The 27,516-nt window shown below is 35.4% G+C and overlaps 1 protein-coding gene across 4 annotated transcripts; it reads right to left on the bottom strand.

Annotated features, from left to right (window-relative positions):
• Window positions 1-6,602: 6,602 nt before the first annotated feature.
• On the bottom strand, window positions 6,603-27,492 carry LOC113738637 (uncharacterized). 4 transcript variants are annotated; one of them, XM_072046246.1, is made up of 24 exons: window positions 26,912-27,492; window positions 25,737-26,096; window positions 23,562-23,694; window positions 19,922-20,097; window positions 18,760-18,833; window positions 18,533-18,568; window positions 18,354-18,444; window positions 17,403-17,462; window positions 16,601-16,820; window positions 15,621-15,817; window positions 14,377-14,478; window positions 13,981-14,091; window positions 12,380-12,445; window positions 12,155-12,253; window positions 10,824-11,054; window positions 10,579-10,689; window positions 10,399-10,497; window positions 9,002-9,310; window positions 8,715-8,902; window positions 8,541-8,643; window positions 8,321-8,466; window positions 7,353-7,432; window positions 7,061-7,236; window positions 6,603-6,979 (listed from the first exon to the last, which is right to left on the bottom strand). In XM_072046246.1, exons 1-24 carry the CDS (start codon window positions 27,308-27,310, stop codon window positions 6,833-6,835), a joined length of 3,714 nt encoding a protein of 1,237 aa, XP_071902347.1. In that variant the 5' UTR covers window positions 27,311-27,492; the 3' UTR covers window positions 6,603-6,832. The 4 variants fall into 4 exon arrangements, with proteins under 4 accessions (XP_071902347.1, XP_027121676.1, XP_027121675.1 ...); XM_027265875.2 differs by having other exon boundaries at window positions 6,603-6,973; window positions 10,806-11,054; XM_027265874.2 differs by having other exon boundaries at window positions 10,806-11,054.
• Between the last annotated feature and the right edge of the window lie 24 nt (window positions 27,493-27,516).

Raw genomic sequence — 27,516 nt, forward strand, 5'->3', positions numbered from 1 at the left:
GTAAAGGAAAGATAATTATACCCTAAATTCAACAAGTTAAACTTAATCTCTCACCCTAACCTAATTTTACAAATAAGCAAGTCATATAGTCAATTTATAGATTTCCTCCTCCCAAAATCATCTCTTTTCTCAAAATGTTTAACTAAGAGGGATTTACTGCCGGATATCTTACTTAAATAGTGAAAACATCTTTTAACGTGAAAATCGACACTTTTAAGTGAAGAACTCCGGTTATTCAATATTTCACTTATTTAAATTGCTATGCATACTCTTAATTCAAATACCTTTTTACGCGAATGTTGACATTTGTAGATACCAACCCCTAGTTACTCGGTACATGAATCATTAGAGTAGAGCAAAAAATACTCTTATTCTTCTTTTTTGTTTTTGATTTTTTTCTTTTTTTCCCTTTTTTTTCCCTTTTTCAAAAGTAAAAGACAATAAATAGATACTCCCTCTTAACAAATACGCAAGAATAATCAAAGAAAGAGTGTAGCTTTTATTGACTATATCAATCACTTACTTGCAAAATTAAATAAAGAGGAGAAATCATGTAAAGAGGAGAAATCATATTAAACATGCAAAATTATAGGCATAATTCTCCTCATTTTACTATACATACTTTCTAAAATGCAAAAATCCTAATTGCATAATAATCATTTCCAAGTCAAATGAGGATTAAATCTTCCAAAATACATATAAAGTTTCCAAAAGTAGAAGAATTAGACCTTTAAAGTTGGAACAATTTGGCCCTTTTTAAATAAAAGTGCAAAAATTTGAAGAATTTTTGGGCTATAGTGCAATATTGAAAAAGAATTTAGAAAAATTTGAACGGAGTTTGCCCTTATAAATGGATGAAACTCCCTGCCAACAAACCCAATTTCAAGAAAATTATCCATATGGCAAGTATTTCGAACACAATTTCAACATTTCTAAACATTTAAATCCACAAAATATCATCACATAGCATTAAAGTGCAAGTTCAAATATTTCCTCCCCCACACTTAAACTTCACATTGTCCTCAATGTGAGAAAGGAAAATAAATAAAGAGTAAAAGAAAATACTCCTCGTATGACTTGCACTATCCAAATCCATGGCCAAGTGATGAATTTCCAACCTTGTTTGCAAAGAAAGGAGAGTTTAATTAATGCACCACTTCAAATGGCAAAATCAACATAAAAAAAAAACTAAGTAAAAAATTTGCAACGATCATGAAGTAAGCATGCAAATCAAGGGAAAAGGGACAAGGATCAAGCATGTGGAACCATACAATGTTCAAGAGATAAAAACATGAAATGAGCTAATCTTTGCTAATCAAATATATGCATTAGTGTCCAAAACAAAAGAAAAATAATTTCACAAATAAGCCCATCATCATGAACAAAGTAAGTTCCATTTATACATTTTGTCATCAATGATCAAGTCCCCTCAAGTACAAAATGAAGGAGGAAGAGAGGGCAGAATAAGGAAAAGTGATCTGAGCCTTCATTTTTGAAAGGATCCGAGGTCGGATCATGATGAGTGAACTCGGATAAAAAAATTAAATTTTTCTCTGATAGCAGAAGTGGATTCGAGGCCTCGGATCCATATGGATCCGAGCTCTGATCCATTGATTCTGCACTTATTGCAGAAGTTTCAGCAATTTTCAATTTGACCCCAATTTGAAACACACTCTCCAATTCGTGCTCTACAATGAAATTTTTAAAAATTCAACACTTCACGCACATGAAAAGTGACTTAAACATGAATCTCAACACCTCAAAACAAATAAAAAAACATGTAGAATGCAAATTGAGGGTTGAGATTCTTGGATCAAATAGTCCTCTCAACACTTCCAATGCTTGTGATGGTGCTCAAATGGTCAAAAGATTGCAAATAGGTCATGAACGCATTTAAACACTTGAATGCACTTCAAATTCATGCAAATGACTAACTTAATCTCATATCATGAAATTAAGCATTGTAAACTCAAAAATAAACGTTAAACTTCCTTTTTTCACGTCGATATCCACTCGTTATAAACTCTTTTGTACTTGAAAAATAATTCACATGATTTCTTGTCATTGCTACCTATAAAACACACAAAAATACTAATCAAATAACTAAAAACTTACTAAAAACAAAAAATCGTTGGGTTGCCTCCCAACAAGCACTTCTTTATAGTCATTAGCTTGACTATATCACCTTATTTTTTCAAGGAGGTTTAGTTAAAGAATAATCCACCATTTTAGGCCAATAATCCACCATTTTAGGCCGTGGTGGATAATTAAAAGATGACTTTATAGCAAAAGCCATATGATCTAATGATGTGAGAAATGGAAGTGACTTACCTAACTCAAGTGAATCATAGAAATTATTTTAAATATGCACCACTTGAGAATTCACCAAAGGAAATGCAACGAGGATATCTTGGGCAACAATACCTTTAGAACCTATACTTTCAATACACTCCTCAAAAGGGGTGAAAAATGAGTTATTAAAATCACCTCTTGAGGTTCAAAGTTAGTTTCAAAGATATTATTATGTGAAATGGATATTTGCTCATTGAAACACAATTGAGATTCATCATTTTCATCAAAATGCAATCCATTTTCACATACAACATTCCCACCATTCATGCTATGATCATTTTGCAAATTATTAGAAAAAATAACTTCACACAATGCATTCAATTGCTTATGTATTCTATCAAAGTGAGAAGTTAATTCATCTATTCTTTCCTCAACCCTATCAAAACGGTCGAAAGTTGCATTAGCTAATTTTTCTATAGCTAACTCCCAAGATGGTTTAGAATCATTAGATACTATTTCTATTGCCAACTCCCATGATGGTTTTGATTCATATTGGACACATTCAAGTTAGTAATCATAAAAATATGAAGAATTACTATAAATACATTTATTATTCCAGCCATAAGCAGAAGAATTGCTCCAATTAGAACAATATTGATCAAAATAAGGATTGTAATATTCTAATTCATCATACTAATCCGCATTTTGTGCTTGCATACATGTATTAGTAGCATGATAACCTCCACACAAATCACAAATCATATGATAAGAATTAAAAACATTAGCATTCCTCCTTTGTTCAATTTCATGCATAATTGTGTCCATTTGAACTTGTAACATGATAACATCACGTTTTGTCTTTAAACACCTTAAACCATTTTCAAAAGACACACCTTCAGTAATTTCTTGGTTACCTCCGTTGAAGGAGCTTTGCACTTGATAACCATCCATTACTAATCTTATATTTCTCAAGCATTGTCCTCTAAATTGACATACCCTCCTCATTATCTAAAACTGCTTTTAAACAACTTAAGAGCAAAATTAGTAAGAAGAATAGGTAATAGAACCCATACACATAACAAACACTAAAATGACAGAAAATAACATTCAATACTATAACTAATAAAATGTCTAAACTAATAAAGTTGGTTTTCACACCGATATTGCCAAATCTTCCCCGGCAACGGCACCAAAAACTTGACGGAATTTTGATATACGTACAAGTTAAAAATCTAAAATACACCCGTTTCACTGCAAGTATATAGGTCAACTAGTAGTTTAGGGTATATATCGGGTCGATCCCATGAGAAAGATCGAATAATTATCGGCACTACTAAATCTTCTCTATTATTTAGAATATCAATGAATTAAAAGAGATAAAACTATGCTAAACTTATGTAAGATAATAACAAATGAAAATTTCTTAGGTTATGGTATTCCTAACTACTCATGGAAGTGCTATATTTGAATCATTGAGTACTACTATCTAAACTAGTTATGGTGTAATTTTCTTATGCATATAAATTCTACTTTCGTAGTGAATCAATTATATTCATAACTAATCCATATCTATTCTCATGGTTACGAAATTAGTTACAAGTTCATTTTTTCAATGAAATTATATGAAATGAATCACTAAAATCACATAGGTGCACCTCTATTTTCGTGAGTGTCCTCTCTATGTTTAGCACTTATTGAACCAGTGTTAAATTTTAATTTTCATTGCAGAAATAATACCTTAAATAATCACAATTAATGGTACCAAATTAATCATGATTTAGAGATCTAAAATGCTAAATAACTTGCTCAAGTAATAACATCAAATAGCCAAGTAATAAACACTAACAGTCATAAGAAGTTCAACCATACCAAATGCATAAATTTTAGAAACACATAATAAACATAAAATCCAAAACTTGTATGTTAACTAAACTTACAATCAAGTACAAAAGATAAAGAGTTGGAAAGGAAAAGTAACCCATGTCACATGAGCTCTTACTTGCCTTCTTCATCTTCATCTCCAAAAATTAAGTATGGTACTTTTCTTTTGGAATCGAGATTTCTTACCACGATTTGACTTGAAAACGATTTTTGAATTGTCCTTGAGTATTATTTCAATGATTAAGAGAGAAAGTCTTTTTTAACTCAACTTGGACTTGTGGCTTTGAGTGTGGGTAGCAAGAGTATTTTTTTTTTCTTATTAGTCTTGGTCGAGTATCTAGGTAACCGTGATTGTGCATGTCTCCAGTGGACATGTGGGCGCCGAGGAGCTTGTCTGACCCCTTGCTTTTGTTCTTACTTTGTCCTTGACTTTTGGTGAGTGTCAAATACATGCTTCATGTTAATATAATTGAAATGATACATGTACAAGTGCTACATGATTCGTGAATTTGTCGAGCCAATGGTGTACTTTATCGCTCTCGTTCTCTCCCTCTTGATTAATTGATACTTGTTACATGAATGTTTGTGACTTGCATTGTACTTGAACATGCTTTTGATTCGCGAGTACTGAGCGGTAGCATGTACCACACCCTATTCGGGTGGGAAGTGCCTCTAATCCCGACTCAGTGCCATGATCAATTCTAAGTTGATTGGAACGTTGTTTCATCGATCAATTGTACTTGTGAGGACGCTCCAACCCATTGGCTAACCTCGTAACTTGAACCGGCAAGGGTTTGGTCGAGAAGTTTGGTGAATCTTGAAAAATTTTATAGTTTGATCTTTTGAGATCTTGCTTGGCATACTCGAATAGTATTGCCACCTCATGCTTGTTTGGTTCCGGATCCGAGATGGTGTTATGATGGATGGAGGAAGTAAGTGGAGCTCTACGATCATGTTGCTACTTGATTTGACGGAGAGTCAACATCAAATGGCTTGAATCGGTTGAGACGTGGAAATAGGTCCTGCAAGCTCCTGTATCCTTCTACTTGTGTTTTATTTCTTATTTGTGCACTTAAATGAAATTTCATGTTAAGCTGCTTTTAAATGTGATATTTGATTTTATTTGTACTACCTGCTTGCTTGCTTAATTTTCTTGGTCTCACTAAGCGTTAACTCACCCCAAGTTATTATTTCTTATCAGGTTTTGGAGGTGGAAGTGTATGACTCTAGACTAGCAATTTTGGTTGAAACTAGTAAATCCTTTGTATGATATTGGAGACATTTGAAGTGTAAATTTTGTTATACTTGAATTTTTGGATTGTAATTGTAAATGGTAGTTTTAGAAGAATTTGGATTGTATATTCGAAATATTTCTTAATCTTAAGTCTATGGTTGACTTGTGATTCTCTATTAAACTAGAATGAGTGCGTGAATTCTGACGAGAGTTGGGCAGGCGCCCCACTGATACCCTAGGGTCTGCCCTAAAGAGAAGTAGGGGCGTCACACATAGTGACTAAGAGAAAGTCATTGATTAATTTGGAAGACTTGGGATGTGAACACTTCTACAGTCTTCACGTGAACCCTTATGGAATTAAATTATGTTGTAGTAGTGGGTAGGGTACTTTAATTTCAAATTCTTAATACCAAATATATACATGTCCAAACACTTTTTTGAGATATTTTTTCGAAAGCTAAATTAAACAAGTTAAATATCCATTCCAAACGCATTCACTATATATATTGCAAACCAGTTACCTCTCTTAGTTGGACTGATGAACTAATAGACCGCAATAGTACTAATCCGGTTCTTGATTTGCCCACTTTTTTATTGCAATAAAGTGGTTCCAATCTAGTTATCAGGACATGGTGTTGTGTATCTTTTTGCTCTTAAATCAAGTTCTTCATTAAAAAATTTTTTTTTAAAAAAAGCTCCTTTGATTCTTTTATGATAAAATTTGTTACTTAGAAATTCCTAATTTCTTATGTATTTTCATATTTTTTATCCACACAAAATTTTAAAATTTAACCAACAATATGAATCAATATACTTTTATTATCTGTCTTCTTTTTTTTTTTAAGGAATTTGATTTTTAATTCAATAGATTGGCCATTTTTATGTGTGTGTTTGTGTCATTTTATTGGACCATATAATAATAAAAGTAATATATCAATTATTTAAAATTTTTTGTATAACATCATTGGCTGATAATTGCTAGCTCAATAATTAAACCAATGATAAAAAAAATAAAACTATTCTAGTTTAACAAATAATGTTGGGTTACAAAATCTTTGAAAACTTGTCAATTAACTATTGTCATTAATACGTGCATTGGAATGTTAGAATTCTTTTTGAATGATATAAAATTCATGAGCATATTTTGTCAATCATCAATTATACCTTAATTTGTTTGTATTGGTAACCTTCAGGCTGTAGTTAATAGTGCTCCCCATACTTAAAATAGCTCGGCTATTTTACAATTTTTCTAGCCGAGATTAAAATGTATAGTGTTGTGAGAATTTTGTCAGCAGCTTAACAAGAGAGAACCTACAACTTATCAACTGTTTTTTCTTCTTTCTACAATTTACATTAGCTAAAACGGGTACTTAGAAAAAATGCAGCACATAATGGTGCTTGCCGATTCACAACTGCTTAGGTACTTCATGCTTTAACTCGAGGGTTTTCTTGTTCTTGATTTTCTATGGTACTATTAGCCTTTGCACCGGAATATGCGCTCCCTGGAACCTCAACTAAAAGTTCCTTCTCTTCTATACCATCCCAAGCTTCGACCTGTTGATGTTTCTGAAACTACAAATAAAGATACATAATGAGATACTCAGAAACATGATAAAAAGCCAATCCTTAGAAACGTAATTTACTAAAGGAAACCTCTAGATTGCTGTCAATTGCGTCATGCATTTGAGGACCATCCAATTTCTTCATTGCAGCCTCAAGTTCTCTCTTTGCATCTGCTCTTGTTATACGTCGTTCAGAACATTGTGCAGCAGTAACATCTGCATGGCAAGCAATGCAAAGGGTCCGCATATTCTCTAGTCTGCATTCACCTGTACAAAACCATGAAGTGCAACTTATATTTAAGAAACTGGAACATTTTTCTTTCAAGATCCAGAGATGATGATGTTCATAAGCAATAATGTTCAGAAATTTGATGATCAAGTACCTCCTCCTTGATATACAGGTACAAGATGGTCTGCATGCCATGCATTGCCCTCCGTGGGATCTTGAATAAGCTTGTCAAATCTGCCGAGAAAAATTGAGATATTATCACCAGAGAATGCAACTGCAGTACTAAATCAGCACAACGAATTGTACGCAACGAATAAGAAAGGGGTCAACGTAATGCTAAGTTGCCTCTTTTTGAGGATTGTATACTTCATATGTAACTTAAGGACTTCCACCTTTTTTTTGGTTAATTTCTGCTATTAATGTCTTCCGCATGATAGACAGTCCCAAGTTTTTTGGCTGACTACAAAATAGCATTACTAGTCAGATAATATGACTCAACAGATATGTTCCCGCTACCAAGTCCATACACTGGTGCTGTAATGATTTTCAAATAGCTTTTGATGGATTAACACACAACCCCCAACAACCCCTGGCCCCCAGAGAGAACCAAAAGTAAAACTATCAGAAAAGTTAGTCTGACAAACTACATATAGCATTTAAGCATTAGAAATTGACAGGCATAATTATCTGATCATCATGCTCTACAAGACTTAACTGCAAAGAGTTTAGAAGCACATGTAAGAGAAAATCACACCTATAATCTACTTTAAAAACTTGGTTCAAAATAACTTGCATGGTAACTCACAGCTTTTTGCACTTTGCTAACTTTGGAGCAGCTACTCTTATATACTGTTATTTTCAAATAGCTTTTGATGGATTAACACACAACCCCCCACAACCCCTGGCCCCCAGAGAGAACCTAAAGTAAAACTCAAACTATCAGAAAAGTTAGTCTGACAAGCTACATATAGTGTTTAAGCATTAGAAATTGACAGGCATAATTATCTGATCATCATGTTCTACAAACTTAACTGCAAAGAGTTTAGAAGCACATGTAAGAGAAAATCACACCTATAATCTACTTTAAAAAATTGGTTCAAAATAACATGCATAGTAACTCACAGCTTTTTGCACTTTGCTAACTTTGGAGCAGCTACTCTTATATACTGTTGTCGATTCTCATGTGATAGAGGCTTAATTTTCTCCACAAGTCCATGGCAGTCTAGTTGACACATTGTGCAAATGCCACGTTCGACTTGGAAAAGTGCCTACAGAAAATTTCTTAGTGAGACACCACCAAAAGCTGGCTATTACGTGGCAATCAGACAGAGTTCAGACTAACCTGTCTAAGGTATTTCGTTTTGGTTCTCGAGCTATATTCTACATAGCATTCTAGGTTACAGAAAAGATCCTCGAAATATTCAGGCCTCTTAGCATTCTCATTCCTAAACAACAAGAACTTCGATGAGTGCATCAGAAGCCTTTCTTGAGAAGGGCCAGTAGTCACAAAACTTACATGCAAGGACTTTGGCAGAACTTGCAGAGTGGTTTGTCCTCAGTAGACCACCCTTGTGTGTAGACTTTCTCCTTTTTGGTGCCGCCAATACATAGATGGACCTTTCTCAAAACTGCATCTGATGGTAAGCGGCTGGTTATCTCATCTAAAGGTGTAATACGTCTGGTACTTCCACATTTGAGCAGTCCCTAACAAAGATAACCAGTTTGTTAATTGAAAAATCCATCAAAATTGAAGTCCAAAATAATACAGACCAGAGTCGTAAACCACATTCATCACAAATTTACCCCTTTATCATGGTTGAGGGATTCCATCAGATAGCACAGTTCAGTGGACAAGGGCAACTGCAAAGGCTTCACCAGCAATTTCCTACGTTCTATAGGCCTCAACTGGTTCCATTGCTTCATAAACAATAAGACTGCAGATCGGTACCTATGATCATCTTGTATACAATTTTTTCCCTGTGTTATAACATCCTCATGAAGGTCTTCTGACTCAAGTTCTTCAGGCCTGAAACTCAAAAAAAGTGGTCGTGGCCTTGAATCCATTCCAGGTATGCAAGAGTATAAGTGGATCCTTCCAGTATATTGGCTCACCTGAAAGAGGATAAAAGGAAATCAAAGGAGCTTTGTACAAAGTTTAGTAGAAAACTAAGAGAACAAACTATTTATGCCATCCTTAATTTGAAAAATCATACTCTGCTTCACTGCTACCAAACAACAACAAGAGCTCTATGGATAAATCCAGTTGATAAAACTACTACAAATTCATTTAAATGAAAAAATGAACTGCAACAAGTTCAAATTGATATCTAGCTCTTGCAAGGACAGGAAGCCATTCACACTCCACACTTGCCTCATTTGTTCTTTTGGTTGTGGACAATAAATAGTGTAATTTCAAAAGCAACGTTCTTCAGATTGAGGGAAGAGTATATGACCTGGAAATTAGGTTTCAGTTCCAAGTGGAGTTGCCTAGATCACACAACGAAATTGAGGATATAGCACACTACCTATGATGGGCCGTGGTCAGGATTCCTTCAAACATTTAGAGGAATTATGTCGGAACGTGAACTTTTGCTATCATTTCAAATTGAAAAAAAAAATCCTTTTCTGCATGTGTAGAAAAGCTCTTCAAAGATGGAGAATGCAACAAACTTGCTCACTTTTACAATTTACGCGTAACCAAATAAGCAAACATTAGATGAAAAACATTTTATATTTAGTATTTATTTTTGACTTTGAAATGCCAATAGTAGCACTCTAAGTTGTTGATGATCTATATTGGATCATGTGATCCAATTCAAAAGATTTTGGAGTTCAGTGCTCTTGTAAATAGGTTCTAAGTTGCATGATATTGTCAGAGAAAGAAAGAAAGGCAGTTGGCTGCATGCGGAAACGAATATGGAGGTAATCAGGATTTTCTGCATCTATGCCCAATAAAATTTGATGCGGGTTTGTATTAGGTGGCATCCATGCACAAATAACCACTGCATTTGTGGTTGTAGACCATAAGATGTTTGAGAGAAGGCTCAAGTATATGCTTTGGGATTAAACAGATTAAGTATAGCATATTCTCAAACAGAACCTATGGAAAAATAGAAAAAAGTTAAACATCCTATCAAGCATACATAAGCAGTTAACTTCAATCAGTGACGAAGAAAAACAAAAATGTCTGTCAGGATTACCTCAAAGCGCAGATACTCTACTTGTACAGAGCTAGTTGAAGCAGCCTCAATTGGCTCAGAGGCATTGCTGTTTAATTCTACCTCACTTTGTGGGTGCACCTGAATTCCTAAACTTGTAAATCCTAAACAGATTCCCAAATATGGCCCAAAAAGAATAAACAGCAGACAAAGCGACTGTACCTTCTCATTTTTTTGGGTTGCTTCACTATCATCTAAATTATGTGAAGAAATTGTTCCGGCAGTTTCACTGATAGCGACTGAAAACGCATTGCAGCCCAGGGTTGGACTAGCCTGGTTTGGTCATTTCATGCGAACTCTCAGCAGATTCGCAGATGAAAGCAAAGAAGCAGAATGCTAGCACCAAGAGAAGTCAAATAGAGAAAGGCAATGCAACAAATAATCCATACCTCTGATGGAAGGCTTACCACTTCAGAAGATACAATACCAATTCCATTCTCCCCACTACTCCCTCTGTTTGCCACTTTATAAGATTCGCAATATTGATCAGAAGGCCATGAACCTGGTATATGACAGTAAATCTGGGGTATCATAACATTTTTAGCAGAAACCACATTGTCTCCTTCCCTCTGTATAACTGGATCACCATCTCTCTTATCAGTTATTCCAGTTGTTTCAATATTGGAAATCATTTCAACCTGTGTAGTGCATGAAGACCCCATTATGAGTGCTGGACATGACATCAAATTCTGCAGCAACTTACCATAAACTTAAAATAAAATGTGAGCCATCACGATTTCCCAGCCAAACAAAGATGGTTCCATGGAGATCGAGTAGCATAAACATTGTAGCAAACAGATTATGATCTCTGGAGATTATAGCAAACAATGTGACATGCTGTGATCATTTTTTGAAATTAACGTTGTCATATACATCTTTACGATTCTTTGCTTTGCCCTTGAAGTCAAACTACACGTATTGCTGCAGTAGTGGAATTAAATTCATGCCAATGCCCTTTTGTGGGGTTATACAGCCAGAATACTTCTTACAGACACTAATAGAAGTAAAAAGGTGAAAATGAATGCAATGGAACGTTGACGTAACAATTGCTAAAAGATAAAATAAATTAAATCCAATCAGAAACAAGCACAAGAAAAAATATTCTATACCAAGTCTCCAGTACTTACTACACCAAAATTTTAGCTCTCCAATTTAGATACCATTTGTTCAAATTCAAAAATAGCCAGGAATGCTCTCTGACTGACTTAGCTACAAAAGAAAAAGAAAAAAATAAAAAAATAAAAAAAATTTTTGCTAGAGTGTAGCACATAATGACTCAAAAATATTCTAGAGTTGAAAATAAGGGTTTCAGATTCTGAACGGCTAATCTAAATTCAGTTTGTTGTTCAATTACAGTAACTTAAAACATTATTACTTCATTCTAATTGTTCTCCTTATGATTGTAGTTTTCCCCCTGTTAGCCTGAGGGTGAATTGGTTTCAAGTGTTACAGCCTTCCAGACTTCAAAATATGATTGATTAACACCAGGTAAGATAAAAACATTAGAAACATAAATAACTAACTTAGAATAAATTGAGAGATCAATTCTAATAATCCTATAACCAAGGCCTAAAATATTTTGGAGAACCCCATTATAAATTTTAATCACGAACCAAACATGAAAAAGAGTTACCAGTAGGATGCTAGATTTCTTAACTGATAGCCCCAAAAACGTCTCTACGACTTTCAACGTCAAATGAAGAATATCCTATAATCAAATTAACAATGGGAAAATAACCTTGATTTCAGGTATTGCAGCATGTTTCCCATTCATTACAGCCGAAACTTCAAACAGACTCTTATTCAACTTTTGCCACCGAGATTCATCTGAAGTACCCTGAATACATATGGTATTAGGGAAAAATGGAAAAAAAAGGGGCTCAGGCAAATGGTGTTAGGGAAAAAAATCCCTACCACATTATAGGAAATAATTTAAAAATAAAAGAAAGAAAACAAAAATCACCTTTGCACAAAAAATATATATATTGACTGCTTTCGTCTGTCCAATCCTATGAGCTCTAGATTCAGCCTATGAACATACAAGAACCAAGAAATGAGACCAGTAGAATACTACTATAAACTCACCAACTCAAATAAATGGTCAAGCATCTCCAACCCCTCCAGAATAACCCTTTCCAGTAAACAAGTCACAGAAAAACAAATAATGAGAAACTAGAATGCAAAGGGAGAAGAAAGAGAAGCAGATTGGCATGCTAAAAGAAAAATGTACTGAAATAGTCGATAAGGAGAAAATGCGAGTTGGTTATCATTATACACCACTAGAGGCACATAACTTATTTGCACTAGCAAAGTCCTAGAAGAAGCCATGCTGAACTAACAGTACTTGGTAATTGGTTCATACCAATAATGGAAAAAAAGTGATTGACATGATAACAAAAAGTTTTATCACCTCCCCCCCCCCAACATCATAGTGACCCAAGAATAAAAACCCATAATTGAGGACACAATTTATGGAATTGCAGGGCAAGTATCCAATAACAGTATGAGAAAACATTAAAAGCCGTTATATACCCAAGAGGGTGCTTCAATGAACACCTTGAAGAGGTTTAAGTCCTTGCTGGACTTCTAGAAGTGAATTGAATATAGGTAATTCAGTTATTTCAAATGATTTTTCTGGTTTTGGTGAATTAGGAATCTTTTATCATTTGCAGTTGGTTCATTGTTGGTAAAGTTATTTATCCTCATGGTAATTAAAAGAATAAATCTTAGTCAAGGCAGGAAAATGTTTGCAAAGCCATGGATGATGTATTTCACTTCAAAGAGAGGCTTCTGGTTAATGCAACTTCTTCAGACTGTTATAAGTCTTTTTGTAAGATGCAAGCTTGCCTTATTTATGATGCCTAAAGGTGCCTTGGACGTGATGCAAAAAGTTATTTTGGATGAATCCTGGAGTTCCTTATTCAAACTTCCTTCAAGTTCAGAGGATGTTTTTACTATTTCAGCCTTCATTTACTGCCTAATTGTTAATTGCTGTCTTTTCAAATCTTTAACAAATTATTCTGCAAGCCTTTTGGGCTATCACCAGCTTGTGATGCATTACCATTGTAACCAAATAGCGAAATCAACATAAACAAGAACATTATAAAGGTACATGGAGTGTAGTATCAAATTAGGAAAGACGTCAAATATGGGAAACTATTTAACTTTTTGCACAAGTCCAAGACTCAGATTCCAAAAAAAAAAAAAGCCCAGAAAAACAAAAAAAAACAACTTAACTTGTTATCTAAAGCAGCTCCATAGGGAAAAGTAACCAAGTAAAACTCTGCTTGAAAAACATTAAATGCATTCATCTGATTGGACAAACAAAAATGTTGAAAGGAAAAGTTCTTTCTTTCTGTTTCATTTTTGGAAAAGGAACGTGAAGATGGATGAACTAGCTGGAAGGAAACAATCAGTGTATGTTATTTTTGTTCTTGAGATACTAAGAGACGAGATACTGAATAAAAACTACAAGCATACCAACAGATTAAAGTCATTGACTGATCTTGGCCTAACTGCAGGAAATTTGGATGGCTAGATCTAAGAAAATTTGTCATAACTTACCTGGTTCAAGTTAGAGATTTCCTTGGGCAACTCTAAGAAAACAACATTTTTTGCTGCTGTCAAGGTAAGTCCAATGCCTCCAGCTAATATTCCAATTATAGCAATCTTAACCTGTATGAAATGGAATAAAAAGTGTATGATACAGCAAGCACATGGGCCCTTTAGGTCTATAGACAGACGCAGGTAACCGGTGCATTTAAGTCAAAAACTAAGCCAGCAATAACGTGAAGCACAAGCTCCAGCAGCACTACTCAGATCAAAGAATCTGAAAAACAGTGGCTTTCAGCATTACAAAGAACTGGCAGAAGCAATAAAATGTGACAACTTTGTCAATACATGTTGAACCCTCCAAATGGCACCCATAAAACAACAAAAAGTTGGGCAAGCAATATTGACCTGTTTTGATGTTTGAAAGGATTGAACAGCTTCCTTCCTGTCAATAGACGATACATGTGCATCAATTCGGATATATTCCACTCCTTTCTCCAATAGAAACTCCTGCAATTTGCATAGCTCGAAAATGAAATATGAGCTGTATATACTGGATTACTAAAAGCCTTAAAAACATGAAATACCCATACAGTGCCTCTTGAATCCATACCAGAAGCTTGGGCGGTAAACAAGAAATTCTAAGGGTCTCTAACCATCAAACTAGTGGACCGCCTCCAAGATCAAGAATGTCACAGTTGCAATCCTGTGCTTTAACTTGATAATGACCATGGATCTTTAATATTTCTATTGCTGCTTTTAGAACTATTATCATATCCAATTGTTATATTAAGTGCCCCCCCCTCTTCGATACCATTTTCACGGGGAGAATATCTTATATGACTTTCCAAAGCAACATTTGCATTGGACATGCTTAGCTGACCACTACCATCAACCATTCAGTTGTGAAATAACCCAAGACGGTCCATTTCAATATGCAATGGAATGACATTAAAAGATGTCCTTGTAGGTCACCAGTCCCTAACTTCCTTGTTTTGTTACTTGAAGGAGCCTTATTTGGAACTAAAGGTTTTAAAGGTTTTTGTCACTTAGCCAAAAAAGTACTGCTCAAAGACATTGTCTTTTCCAATAGTAAATCACATTTTACCAAATCGTTTTAGGCATACAAGGAGCAGTGAAACAAAGAAACACATTATGAAGTAATCAAATATGGTTCTATTGAAATCTAGTAAGGTTCATCCTTAACTATTCTTGAAGCTACCATAAACTGCTAGATCATGATTCTTGTCTTCATCGTAAAGCTGACAGAAGTTTACAAAACACTAAAATAGCATAAATAGACAATTTAATAGAACACTTCTACCCTCAAATACTATAGAAGGCGCCGTCCAATTAATTCTCAATATGAATTTGAAGTTTCTCAAAGTACATCTTTAAATTGCTGCAGAGATAGGAATTTTGTTATGAATTCTGATGAAATAAATATCTATTGTTACACAAAGCACCCAAAGCAAATTGTCACGTGACTCACATGTGTGTTTCACAGAAATCAAAATCTAGAAATTGCCAGAACCTAAAACTGGACAGAAGCAGCAAGATCATAAGCAGAAGCAAGTCACAATCAGATCCATAAAGAGAATACAGAAAACAAATGCAAATCATTCAATCTGTACAAAGGAAAAGTAACTGACCTGTATTCTGTCACACACAATATGGTGATGAGCAAATATTATCATTTTTTGTGAACTGAAACTAGCTTCTGTAACTTCCTCACCATCAAACCCTGAAAGCATTGGATGTATAGAGAGCCACTCAAGGAATCCCGACAGTTTCGCTAGACCCAGTATTTGGTCCTCCTTTTTCATCATGTCTCGAATGTTGCTTTTATCTGAAAATATTTAGAATAGGGACCCAATCTCAACATTTGATAACCAACACTTTTGAAGTGCAACATTTGTCAGATGCTTCTCCGAGGGAGCAGAACTGATCTAATGATCTTTGAGGATATCATTTACTTGGAATTCCAAGCCAACAATCATAATGCATGTCCATCGATATGCAGCTCTTAAGGATGCTATGATGCAGTGCAGTTAGTTGATTCCTACATTTGTGAGTCACAGGCACTCAGAATTTCGACCTCCTGAACAATTTTAAGACTCAGAGTCTTAGCAACATATGGAACAGCATTCTAAACTATTGACAATTTATGTATCTAGTTATAAACTAAGCTCCACTCTGACTTTTAAATGATGCTGTCTTATGAACGCCCGACACCAAAAGTTACAGATAAACCTTGCAAGATATCGCAGAGCTTTATTTTTTATCAAGGGGTCAAGCAATGTACTGCTTAACAGAGATGCAGGATTTCAACAACTAGCCTATTAAGCGATAAAGACAGCAGCAGTTAAGTATTTGTCAACAAACGAGAAAGATCCATGTATAAGATGATTTACTAGAATAGACACTTGGCTTATAAAGAGTAATGCAACCAATGCCTTCTCATCTTGTTTTAAAGAGAATTTGATGAGAGAAACCTCTATTTAAACTAGCTTAGGTTTTTTTGCTACTCCAGATGCTAGCTTCTGAAATCCTTTCATGGTGCAGCATAAATATTTATTGCACCTTGATTCACATTCAATAAATACTAACAAAATAAAAGACACAACTGAACCTTGACTAAGTTCAGAAAGTTTATCTTCAGTATCATCTGCAGAAGTGTCACTATCGAGCACACCAAGTGCAGCCAGGAAAGAAGTAAAATCTGATTTTGCTAAAACCAATCCAAGAGCAGCCATGGCAGAAGCAACATCAGTTCTCCTCAAAACTAATCTCATTATTTTCCGGCGTATGGGTGGTAGCTGTACCAGCACATGCTGCTTCAAACGCCTTATCTGCAGCATGCAAATGAAGGATAATAATGGCTTGTCCTTAAAGAAAATCAGAGCAGAGACACCTTTGAAGCATGTTACAAATATTATTCCAACCCTTAGTACAAAAGTAACTTATTTTCTAGTCAGAAGGTAAAAAGATATGAGAGGCTTCAATACTGACAATGTACAGAGTTACAAAGAAAGTTATTGATTTTGGCCCTTCTTTTTCCTGCTTTTAACATATGTGACACCAAATGTTTAGAAGTTTCTTCAATTGCAATCGATTAATTGATTAAATTAATGCTATTTTGCAGAAGAAATTGTTGCGTAAACTGGAAAGTTTGAGTGTTGAAACTCCAATTCTAGTGGTGACAATTGGTATCACTGTTACAGGGTTGAAATCACAGTCGAGAAAAGGTTGAGTTTGAGTGCTGAAACTCCACCAATAGAGATTATGCTCCACATTTACTCCCAGAAGAGAATACAACCTTAAAATCTTTCTTTCAGCCGACTAGAACAATAGATTTATCTTGCAGCTTTTAAGACATACAGGAAAACAACAAATGTCATGCACATCAGAATATAGTCCATGCTAAACCATACCATGACAGTTTGCCTTAAGAGAACATTTAACTCCTCCAAACGTATGCCCTTTGAGAAATCCTGAAAGATTGAGCAATTTATTACAGGCAAATCATTTTCTGTGCATTAATCATGCAAGACTTAAAAATCTCAGAACATAAAACATCAGGATGTTAAATACCATGTATTATCATGTTTGTTCATTGTACTAGAGGTTTTGTTGTAGCATAGGATGCACTATACACCACAGGTGGCTAAATAACCTAAACATCTTTTTAGTAATTGTCTTTTCTCATTTGGCAGAAATTGTATAAGTAATACAAATGAGAAAGAAAAATGACACAAGCCCCTTTTCTGAAAGCACAGTCGAGAAAAGGTCAGTGACAGCACAAGGACAGTTGAAATCATGCTTACTTCAAAGAGAACATGATTTTTATATTACCCGACAACAAAAGATAAAAACATAATTTATTATGATATGCATGCTCAACAGTGGAGTGCAACCATCTAAATGCTTCTTTCTTTTCCAGGGAGGAGGTGTTGGGGAGTGGGGAAGGATGATGGAGTTGGTGATAATATGTTAACATATAATAGATTTATGCTATGAATAATTGAAAATCAAAGTTATATAACTTGGTTAGTAAAATTTAACCTAGTTGTGAAGGGTTATCTACTCCAGTAGTTTCACCAGATAAATAGCAGAAGTTATAATCCTTTAAGTGAATTTCAAACCGCATCCGATTAGACAACATTTTGGAATTGTGCAATCTAACAATCATCAAGGGAACATCCAAAACCCAAGAATACAAGGGAACATCCAGAACTTTGTAAAACCCGCCTTTAAATCTGGGCTCAAAATGCCCTAGGACTAGAATATGAGCATCATTTCATATTCCCTTTTACCGATGAAGTAAAATATGTTAGTCACTGACAAAGTAAAAGTATTTCCACTCCAAAGACGAAAAAAACTACCTGAAAAACCTTCCCTTGACAACCATTAACAAGTTTAACTGAGCAGTATGTCTTTGCAAAATCATATTTGGTCTCCCCAAGCAAGCCCGGCCTAGGAAAAGGATGCACAACCAAAGATATTAAAAGAGATTAAACAGAATAATCAGAAGTCTAATACTCTAAGAGAATGGGAGACTTACCATAACATATTTATCTGATGAAAAATGTCGAATGGCCTATTATCACCTAGGAACATATGCACAGGTGAAAAGGGAATCCAATTGGCATGATACACATAATCAAAGACAACAGTAGGCAAGATATCCTAATGTAGGTTTCAAGTATATCGACACATCCATTAACAAGTAATGGAAATTCGAAATTTTGACATAGTAAAAAGACAAATGTCAAACAGTTCCATCACAACCTTGATAAGGAGGGAGTCCCAGATAGTAGGATTAAATGCCTGACCTTCATTGCCACATCAAGCACAGATTTTATCTATCAAATAAGGAAGAAATTGGAGTTGATTAGATGACTCACAGGATGCCATGCAACAAAAAACAAACTTCTTGGATTTGGATTAGTAACAGAATTAAAGCGCTATTATGCAATTCAATCAGACCAGCACCCACAAAGAATTTGTTTCAAATGTATAATATGCATTGCCAAGCATGGACAGTCATAGCAGGAATGCCATAAAATGTCTGGAACTCAAGATAAATCTGAAGAGAAGCATTATCATTTAACTACTGTATCATATTTTGGGCGCAATCATGAATTGGACAGCCTAAAGTGTTTATCCTCCAACTTAATTAAATTCTTGCTTTGCATGGGCTGCCCATCTGATGAGTCAACGAAGATTGTTTAAAGGTAAACAATGGAAGAAGGAAATAGAACTTTAGACATCCTAAAGCAATGCCAAAATGCACACCAAGCTTCATATAGGCATATTACCAACTTGATTCAATTGCGTACTATCCCAACAGAAAGATTAACCAAAATTCAAAAATACAAAGAAAATAAAAACTTTTCACCAATTCCCATACAACAAATGCTTCATAGCATCTATGACTCCTAAAGGTCATCTATTACTAGTGAGCAAATACGGTTAGTTCTTTCACGAAGAGAAAGTCAACAACGTGATCAACTACTCTTGCTAACAAGTAACAACCGTGTCACGTGGTCAAGTTCCAACTACTCCTAATTTCTAAGTTTGATAAGCATTGACCTTTTTCAGGAAGTCTCCTACGCCATTCATTAGAAAGCAAAACAAATATTTGCATTTAAAAGAGGAGCAAGCATCATTTATGGAAATTTTGATGTACAAGCAGTGGTACAAACTTTAGTAATTGGACATTCTTGGTCATGTCAAGTAGTAATATGAGTCCAATGATTACATCATCTTTCCATGATGAATAGACAAAGAAAAGGCTCGCATCACCAGATTGTTGATGGAAATTTCCTTATTGCTACCTTTTTTCCTTGTCTTTTAAGGTGCTGTAGGGGGAATGTGTTTACGCTATTCTTCCAAATTTTACTCCAGCAGTTTAAGTGTAATATGAAGTGGTCTTAAAAGAGTCCCATACCTCTTCTGGTTCTGATCTCTTCTTTGTACAACGTAGATGATGTGACTCATCAACAATCAGAGTAGCCCACTCTTGTTGCAACATGCTCCTCCACAAATGATGAAGCATTTTGTATGAAATGACCACTACCTTGGGACATTTAGCTAAACGTGTAGGATTATCTTGATGGCAAAAAACTGGAGAGAAAATTATGAATTAGGCCATAAAAGATGTGGGAGTATGACAGGAACACAATTTGCATGCAGGATAGCACTTAAAAGAGAGAAGTTGATTTAAAAAGTTTTCATGCTATAAGCCGAGCTTAGACAAAATTTAAACAGCAAAGAAGAAAGAAAAGGTTACAAATTACAGTTTCTACATCTGAACATGACAATCAAAAACAAGCTTTTGGAAGGGATGTCAAAAAAGGATGAGAGAATTTAAGTTTCAATTTGAAGAGGTAGATAATAACAGTTCATCAGTTTTTAGCTTAATGATCAGGTAGCTTTTGTTAGATCTGAATCCAGTCTGGACCATAACAACCATTTTCTTGGCCCCCTGAAATATAATAATCCAGGTCCTTCAAATACATAACCTAATGAATACCAACGAACTAGTGTGCCAGCCTGCTATTTGAAGTAACAAGCAAATAACCAATATAACTTGCTTATTTTTTACTGAGCTCACAAAAGAGGGTACACTATCAGAAAGTTTCAAAATGGCTTACCTACGCAAAAAAAAGTTCCAAAATAACTTGAGTAGTTACCAAAATATTTAGGTTTCGCCAAAAGGATAGGATGAAATTATTGCTACCATATCAGGATCCATATAGTTCTTAGTTCACGAAGCATAAACTGCAAGGCATACCCATCCAACCAATTGCCCTTATTATGTAAAGCAACACATTGTACAAAAAACAAAGAAACTTCTCTGCAAGATGGTCGAGAAGAACTATACAACAACACAAATGGAAGATGATAGATGGACGGATTTTTTTATCCAAGCATCCTACTTCAGAACAAGAAAAGTAGTACATTGGAATTAGTGACATAGGAAAGAGATGATAGAGACAAATGGTAGCACTCAACTAAAGATTATGACAGGCAAAACATGCACACTTGATATACAAGCTTTGATATGGCATGCCTTTGAAGACAAGCAGCCTGTTGGAGTCGAATTAAGAATCCTTTTTAGCTAATTTAACTAGGCAGTTAACTATAGGAGTTTTTTAGCTAATTTGACTACACATATTGGTGATTACTACCTTCAGTATTTGTCTATGGAATGCATTTCTGATTCAGATTTAATGTTGCGTTAGGAAAGGAATCTTATTCCTACTCTAAATAAGGGATAAGTCTTAGTCCAAATAGGATTTGGTTTAGGAGTCTATAGATAACGTATTTTCTTTCAAGAGAGGACAGGTTTGAGTTAATGAAACTTCTTTCAGACTTTGTTGTCTTCTTAAGGATTGTCAGATGCAATCTTGTTTTGGGGGTGATGCCTAAAGGTATATAGTATAATTCCCAGAGTTTCCTCATTCATTCATATTCTCAATTTGAAGTCTACAGCAGTATTTCTTTATTTCAGGCCTTATTTTGTTTCCTGATCATTCTGCTGATATAACTGCAATTCTTAAGTCTCCTAAAATATCCTAAGGATCTGTTAGCCTACCAACAGCATTGTGCTGCATCAAGTAATCTAAAGAGCCAAAACCAAGAAACTAACGTCTCAAAATTCCCACCAATGATAGCATACAAGTATAGATCGTATGAGGAAAGGAATATGTATGCTGTACAGACAATTACAACTGTCACCAGTTTTTTTTTTTATTTTTTACATATGCTGTACAGACAATTACAACTGTCACCAGCTTTTTTTTCTTTTTTTCTTCTAGTTAATGACTGAAGAAATTTTGTTAATGAGCAGAGATACGATGAAGAGGACAAGAAATTCTCAGGGAACACACAATAAAAGAAACATAAGAACCAGCTGCCAATCCCTCTGCAAATTTATTACCTTAAAAATATGATCAGCCCAAGGTGAAGAGAGGCAAATAACACTCAAAGTAAGTTCAAAGCAATAAAATGATCTGCAGCACTCCTACTATTCGCTCTTAAATTTCAGAAGCATTAAAATGATCTTTAGCACTCCTACTATTCGCTCTTGAATTTCAGAGCTACCCAAAATGTAAATAAACCTAGAAACACTTCCCTGGAATTTACCCATGCTGACTCTTACCAAAATAAAAAAGGCTAACTTGTATGGTACTCATCAGAATAATTGAGCGAACCCACACCTTAGGGAGAAAGGATGAACAAATATTCAAACTTTGCATCTGTTAAATACCGAAGGTAGAGGTCACTATTTGTCTAATTAGGACTTGCACACAGAACACTAATGTGCACAAAGGGCATTCTATGTCTTCATTCCAGCAACAAGTTAATGATATTAGCTAGCCCACTCCTAGCACACTCATCTGGTCTTCATCCATGAGAAAGTTTCTATTGAAAGCGGGAACTTGCTATCCACATCGGTTCTATCTACCCAAAGATATGAAGGACAATATTAGTCTCTATAAATGTGAAAAAGGGGATTTGATCAGAAGAAGCCAAAATCAATAACAAATCATGACCTAGAGTGTCTAACCTTGACCGTGGTGCAAATGAGTTACAAAGACTCAACAGGCGAATTGATTTGACATACCTATCTTTTAGCTTCCATGATTGTGCAAATTCAAGAATCAGCACCAAAGAATAAAATGAAAAGATGGGGGAAAAAAAAGCAAAGTAAATCAAGTTTTGGGGAAAAAAATGAGCTGCAAGCACTTGATCTACCCAAAAGCACATATATGAGATATCTCCAACCTTGCAATGCAAAAAAGAAGTAAAAAGGAATTTGAAAACTTTAAGATTACTGGGAAATGAACTTCAAAGACCTCATCCTTTTTGCTGGAAGTAAACTTGTGCATAAGCAAAACAACCACCAAAGGGAAACAGCCATAATGATCTGCCTTTGGACACCAAAAGGCCAAGGTCCAGACTCTCTCTAGATTAAGGTACGTTCATAATTTCTTCAAGCCAATCAACTATTTTGATTAGCTTTGCTCAACAGAACATCTGCTATAGGAACAAAATGGATCAAGCTAATAAGACAACAATGATGTCATAGAATGTATCAGTCCATCCACCCTTCTAGACATTTTAATTGAGAGGATTGGAAACAAAAAATCCTCTATTAAATGGATTCAGTATGGTGATGGGAATTCTGCTTTCTTTCATTCTGCAGTACAGCAGAAATGAAATGCAAATTATACTGCATGATTAAGGAAGACTCTGGTGGTTGTTTGGATTACGTTTCTGATATAAAATCTTTGGCTGTTGATTATTTTCGATAGTTGTTTGTTGATCATAGAATAGTGGATATATTTGATTCAAAAAAAAAAAAGGAAGTACCCTCTGGTAGTGCCAACACCGACAATGTAACGCTTACTCATGTTAAATTTAACAAGAAATCCTTCTCAAGAAAAAGATCATCTTCCAAATATCGAATCAATAGCACTTATGTTCAGACTCCCATGATAAATTGCAAATATAAAACTTGAATCTCACAGAAGAAATTATACGACAGTCAATTTAGAAACCCACAGATCTAGAAATTGTACCAAGATGAATATCAGAAGGCAAACAGAAAGGAAGCCAGCGCTCCAATTCTTCAGCCCATGAGTATCTCAAAATAGCTGGGCAGACAATAAGTATAGGACCTTCATTACTGAAGCAGCCTGCTATTGCAATAGCCTGAAAGCCAGAGTCAGCAGTCAAATCAGTAAGAACATACTGTACAAGCATGGAATCATTAAACTATACTGTTTGCTTTAATTGTCAACGGATATACTCCATCTGGACCATTAAATGTTACCACAAATGTTTTGGCCACAATTATGTTTGGCAGCTTATGTACTTCCATTTATCATTTGAAATTGAGTTTGCCTAAACTATAATTTTGTACGCACATCTATCAAACCCTGAGGTATAAGATGAGTTCTTCTAGTACCTACTTAAAAATTTATTTCTCTCATTGGCATTCTGTCCAAACAACTCAAACACTTGTCTGAAAGTTAAATCCCAACACTATTTGATCTTTTCCTTTAAACTATTAACCAATACTGACTTCAAATTAGATCCCGTTCTTACTAACACCATCTTGCCTATCCATCTATACCACCATTAAATCACACACATGATCACATCCACTCCTTCCCTCCCTCATAGACACGCTCATACACCTCATTCCGGCAGAACAGCAGTTCCACACCAATTTAACTATTCCATTTCACTCTGTTGAATGGCTTCTCAACTCCAAGCAATATTAGCAACAGTAGTAAAGGAAGAATGATGGTGCAGAAAAGAAGATACAGTTATATAGCATTCCATGTTGTATCCAACTACCGAATGAATTATTTTTACCAACATGCCTATAGTTTCCGGTAATACAAAAACTGAGTTGTAATTTATTCTTCTAAACCAGCATTTGATGCAATCTCAATTAAGCTTGAATTTATTTGATGCAATCTCAATTAAGCTTGAATTTATTTGATAAAAGCATCAAGTTCTGTTTTTACATGGTTTGGCTACCTTTTTCTACCACTACTTCAGTTATAGAATGGTACTAATTGAATATATTGTGTAAGCTATACAAAACTCGGGACCCAAAAGTTGTGTAATGAAAACAAATCTTTGAGATTTTTCAGAGACCTCCAGACTCTCTATGCATATTTAAAATGAGAAACGATAGATTACAAGTGAAATGATATGCAGAAGAAAATCAAAGGACTTCTATTTTTGATGAGGATATTTTAGCTGTTCAATATATCATCTATCAAAAAGTGGTCTCTATCCCCGACCATTGACTCCCTATAGCATGCTGATGGAATGAAAACTTGAGCTTCAAACAGTTAGTCTATTCATCATTTCTCCTGCATTCCCTTAGCATTGGACCTGTAGAATCAAAACTCAAAATTCAAAGCCTCCTTCCTTCGTTTCCTTTCCAGTTCTATCAAATACACCCCGCTATATACTAGTTTTTTCCACCAATATTAATGGGTATAGCAGGATTCTGTAACATTTCAAAGCCAATTGTAAAGCTTTTCAAAGTAACAGAATATATGGGTCAAGGGAAAATGAAATCAATGAGCAAAATTCAAGCCAGAGTCAAGACTACTTAAGTTAATAGGCTAGGCAATTCAGCCTGGATTTCAATTTATTTTCTATTGGGCATTTAGGTTTCACAAACTTTGAGTTGGTTGGTTCAGGTCGATCTCAAATGCTTCCAACTGCTTTGAATACCATCTAGGTTGCACTAAGTAAGATTCTGTGCCTCATTAATGCTGCTACTCGCAGGCTGTGTCTCCCTTCCATTGCTCTTCTGTATTTATCTTCTTCTTGTATTTCAATTAGGGGGCCATCCTTCATGGCTGTTTAACTTGTTAGAGAGTGAAAGGTGGGAGGATGGGAAGCCGGACCGATGTGTCTTTATGTTCTTAACACGTGAAGAACAGCAAAATGGTGAAAAGGAATATCAGCCACAAGGAATTGTACTGCATGGTGAAGGTAACAGTCTTTCTGTAGAAAGAGGCTGCAGGAAAACACTTCCGAAGAAAACAAAGCATACCAAGTACCTGATTCAGCCATTCTTAAACTGATCCCAAAACTCCTCATAGGAGGTCATATCTATATGTCCCATCTATATACTTTGATATTACACATAAATGGCAACAATTTTTTGCTTATCAAACTAATTATATGTCATTGAGGGTACATATTCCCAGTTTCATTGTTACCTGTAGAGTTTTACCAAGTCCCATCTCATCTGCTATTAGACATCGCCCTCCCCTCCTTAAGCCAAATTGAACACCTTCAACTTGAAAAGGCAGTAGCGCGTCAAGCAACTTTTTGGGGAGGTTCCTGATCAATTCATTAACCTTCTCATCAGTAAGAAATTCAGGCCTATGAGGTATCCATTTGCCAGCGCTATAGGAATGTAACATTGTTTCAATCACATTAAAAGTTCCCCAAGGTATCTCTTCACATTCAACGCCTTCACAGTTCTTCAACAACTTCAAGACTGATTCATACTCCCCAAGGCTATATTTGCAGGCCCTTCCACCTTCATTGTTCTGGGTATAGTGGGGTGGTACAACCTGATTGCAATCAAATAAAATGAATCAACTCTATTTGCACATTTCTCTGCATTCAATATGGGCAGAAAAACAAAAGAAATATAAACATGATATGTCATTTATTTAAACAAAAAGCTGCGATTAAATTGGAATAAACGATAAGGGTTAACCCAGAAGCTTTAGTTGTATTATAACAACTCGTATTGCACTTTTTTCGCATCATAATGATGGATAAATCTCTTCTGGTTGTTTTATCTCATGTCAAAACATAATTGCTCAGTCCCCGCTTTCCCTAGACAAAATATTTACATTTTTTTCCCTTTCACACACAAATCCAAGAACAACTTACAACCAACCTTAGAAACCTTTTTTCGAATTTATACGACTCTTATTCTACAATTTTTCAACTCACATTGTGCACATATGCAAACAAAAAAAAAGGTGCACACAGACGTGTTCTTGGTTCACTGCAAGATAAAATTTTTGTATACTAGAAAGCCAGTTGATTTTTTTTTTTTAAATTGTCCACCAGAGGAAACATATTCTCCAGGAGAATAGGACCCTGGAAGCTAATGCAGAAGAAAAATATCCTCATTCCCCTTCAGAATTCCTTCAGCTACAATTTTCATCAAACACAAGTAACTCCTGCATTTGCGCAAGAACAAGAAAAATACCAGCAAGTAACAAAACGGCAAGAAGTCCTTCCAACATCACATCAAACAAAACTAATTTCGCATCTATTCACACGAAAATCAAGAACAGCTCTTTCTACAAACACATTAAATACACATTCAAATTGGGAAACAAAAAAGCTCAAAAAATATATATATACATACATTAGATAGCCAATCACTGAGCTTCTCGAAGCAGGCTTCATCACCGGGATACGGAAACCCTGGAACAGGCAGAGGCGTGATGAAGAATGAATCAGGGGAGCAAATTTCAAGCCTAGCCCTAAATTTCTCAGTTGAAGGAGGGGAAATTAGTGGTTTTCGAAAATCAGAGCACTTTCGTCCAGATGATGAGAGTTTTTGGCACTTAAACAGCTTCCAAGCACTCTGAAATTGATTGGCGTTTGAATTATAGTTGGTGGTGGTGACAGCGGCGACGGTGGAGCTGGTGGTGGAGGTGGCGGCTAAAGCAGCGGCTTTCCGCTTGGCTAATGCGGCTCGACGGTTAGATTCGGCTCGCTGTTTTTGCGCTTCTGTGATTTCTTCTTCTCCTGATTCATCCATTTGAGGATTTTTATGTTCTTTTTTTCTTTTTTTTTCCCCGTTTTTCCTGTTCGATTTTGGAGGCTTGGTAGCTGGAACTAGGGAAGTAGGGAGGTTTTGAAATTGGGAAAGAAGAGGGAAAGAGGAAGGGTGGGGTTCGGTGGGAGAACGAAACGGAAGCGCACGCACACGATTTTAAAAGCGGCAGCCGTGGGGACACTTTTAAC

The sequence above is a fragment of the Coffea arabica genome, chromosome 4c (genome assembly GCF_036785885.1).
Source record: "Coffea arabica cultivar ET-39 chromosome 4c, Coffea Arabica ET-39 HiFi, whole genome shotgun sequence".
NCBI classification, from domain to species: Eukaryota; Viridiplantae; Streptophyta; class Magnoliopsida; order Gentianales; family Rubiaceae; genus Coffea; species Coffea arabica.

Coding starts and splice junctions, on each gene's coding strand:
- LOC113738637 (XM_027265874.2), bottom strand. CDS start 27,310: ATGGATGAATCAGGAGAAGAAGAAATCACAGAAGCGCAAAAACAGCGA. Junction 15,818..16,600: donor ACTTTCTGAACTTAGTCAAG/GTTCAGTTGTGT, acceptor AAATATTTTCAG/ATAAAAGCAACATTCGAGAC. Junction 7,433..8,320: donor TTAGCAAAGTGCAAAAAGCT/GTGAGTTACTAT, acceptor TTTTCTCGGCAG/ATTTGACAAGCTTATTCAAG.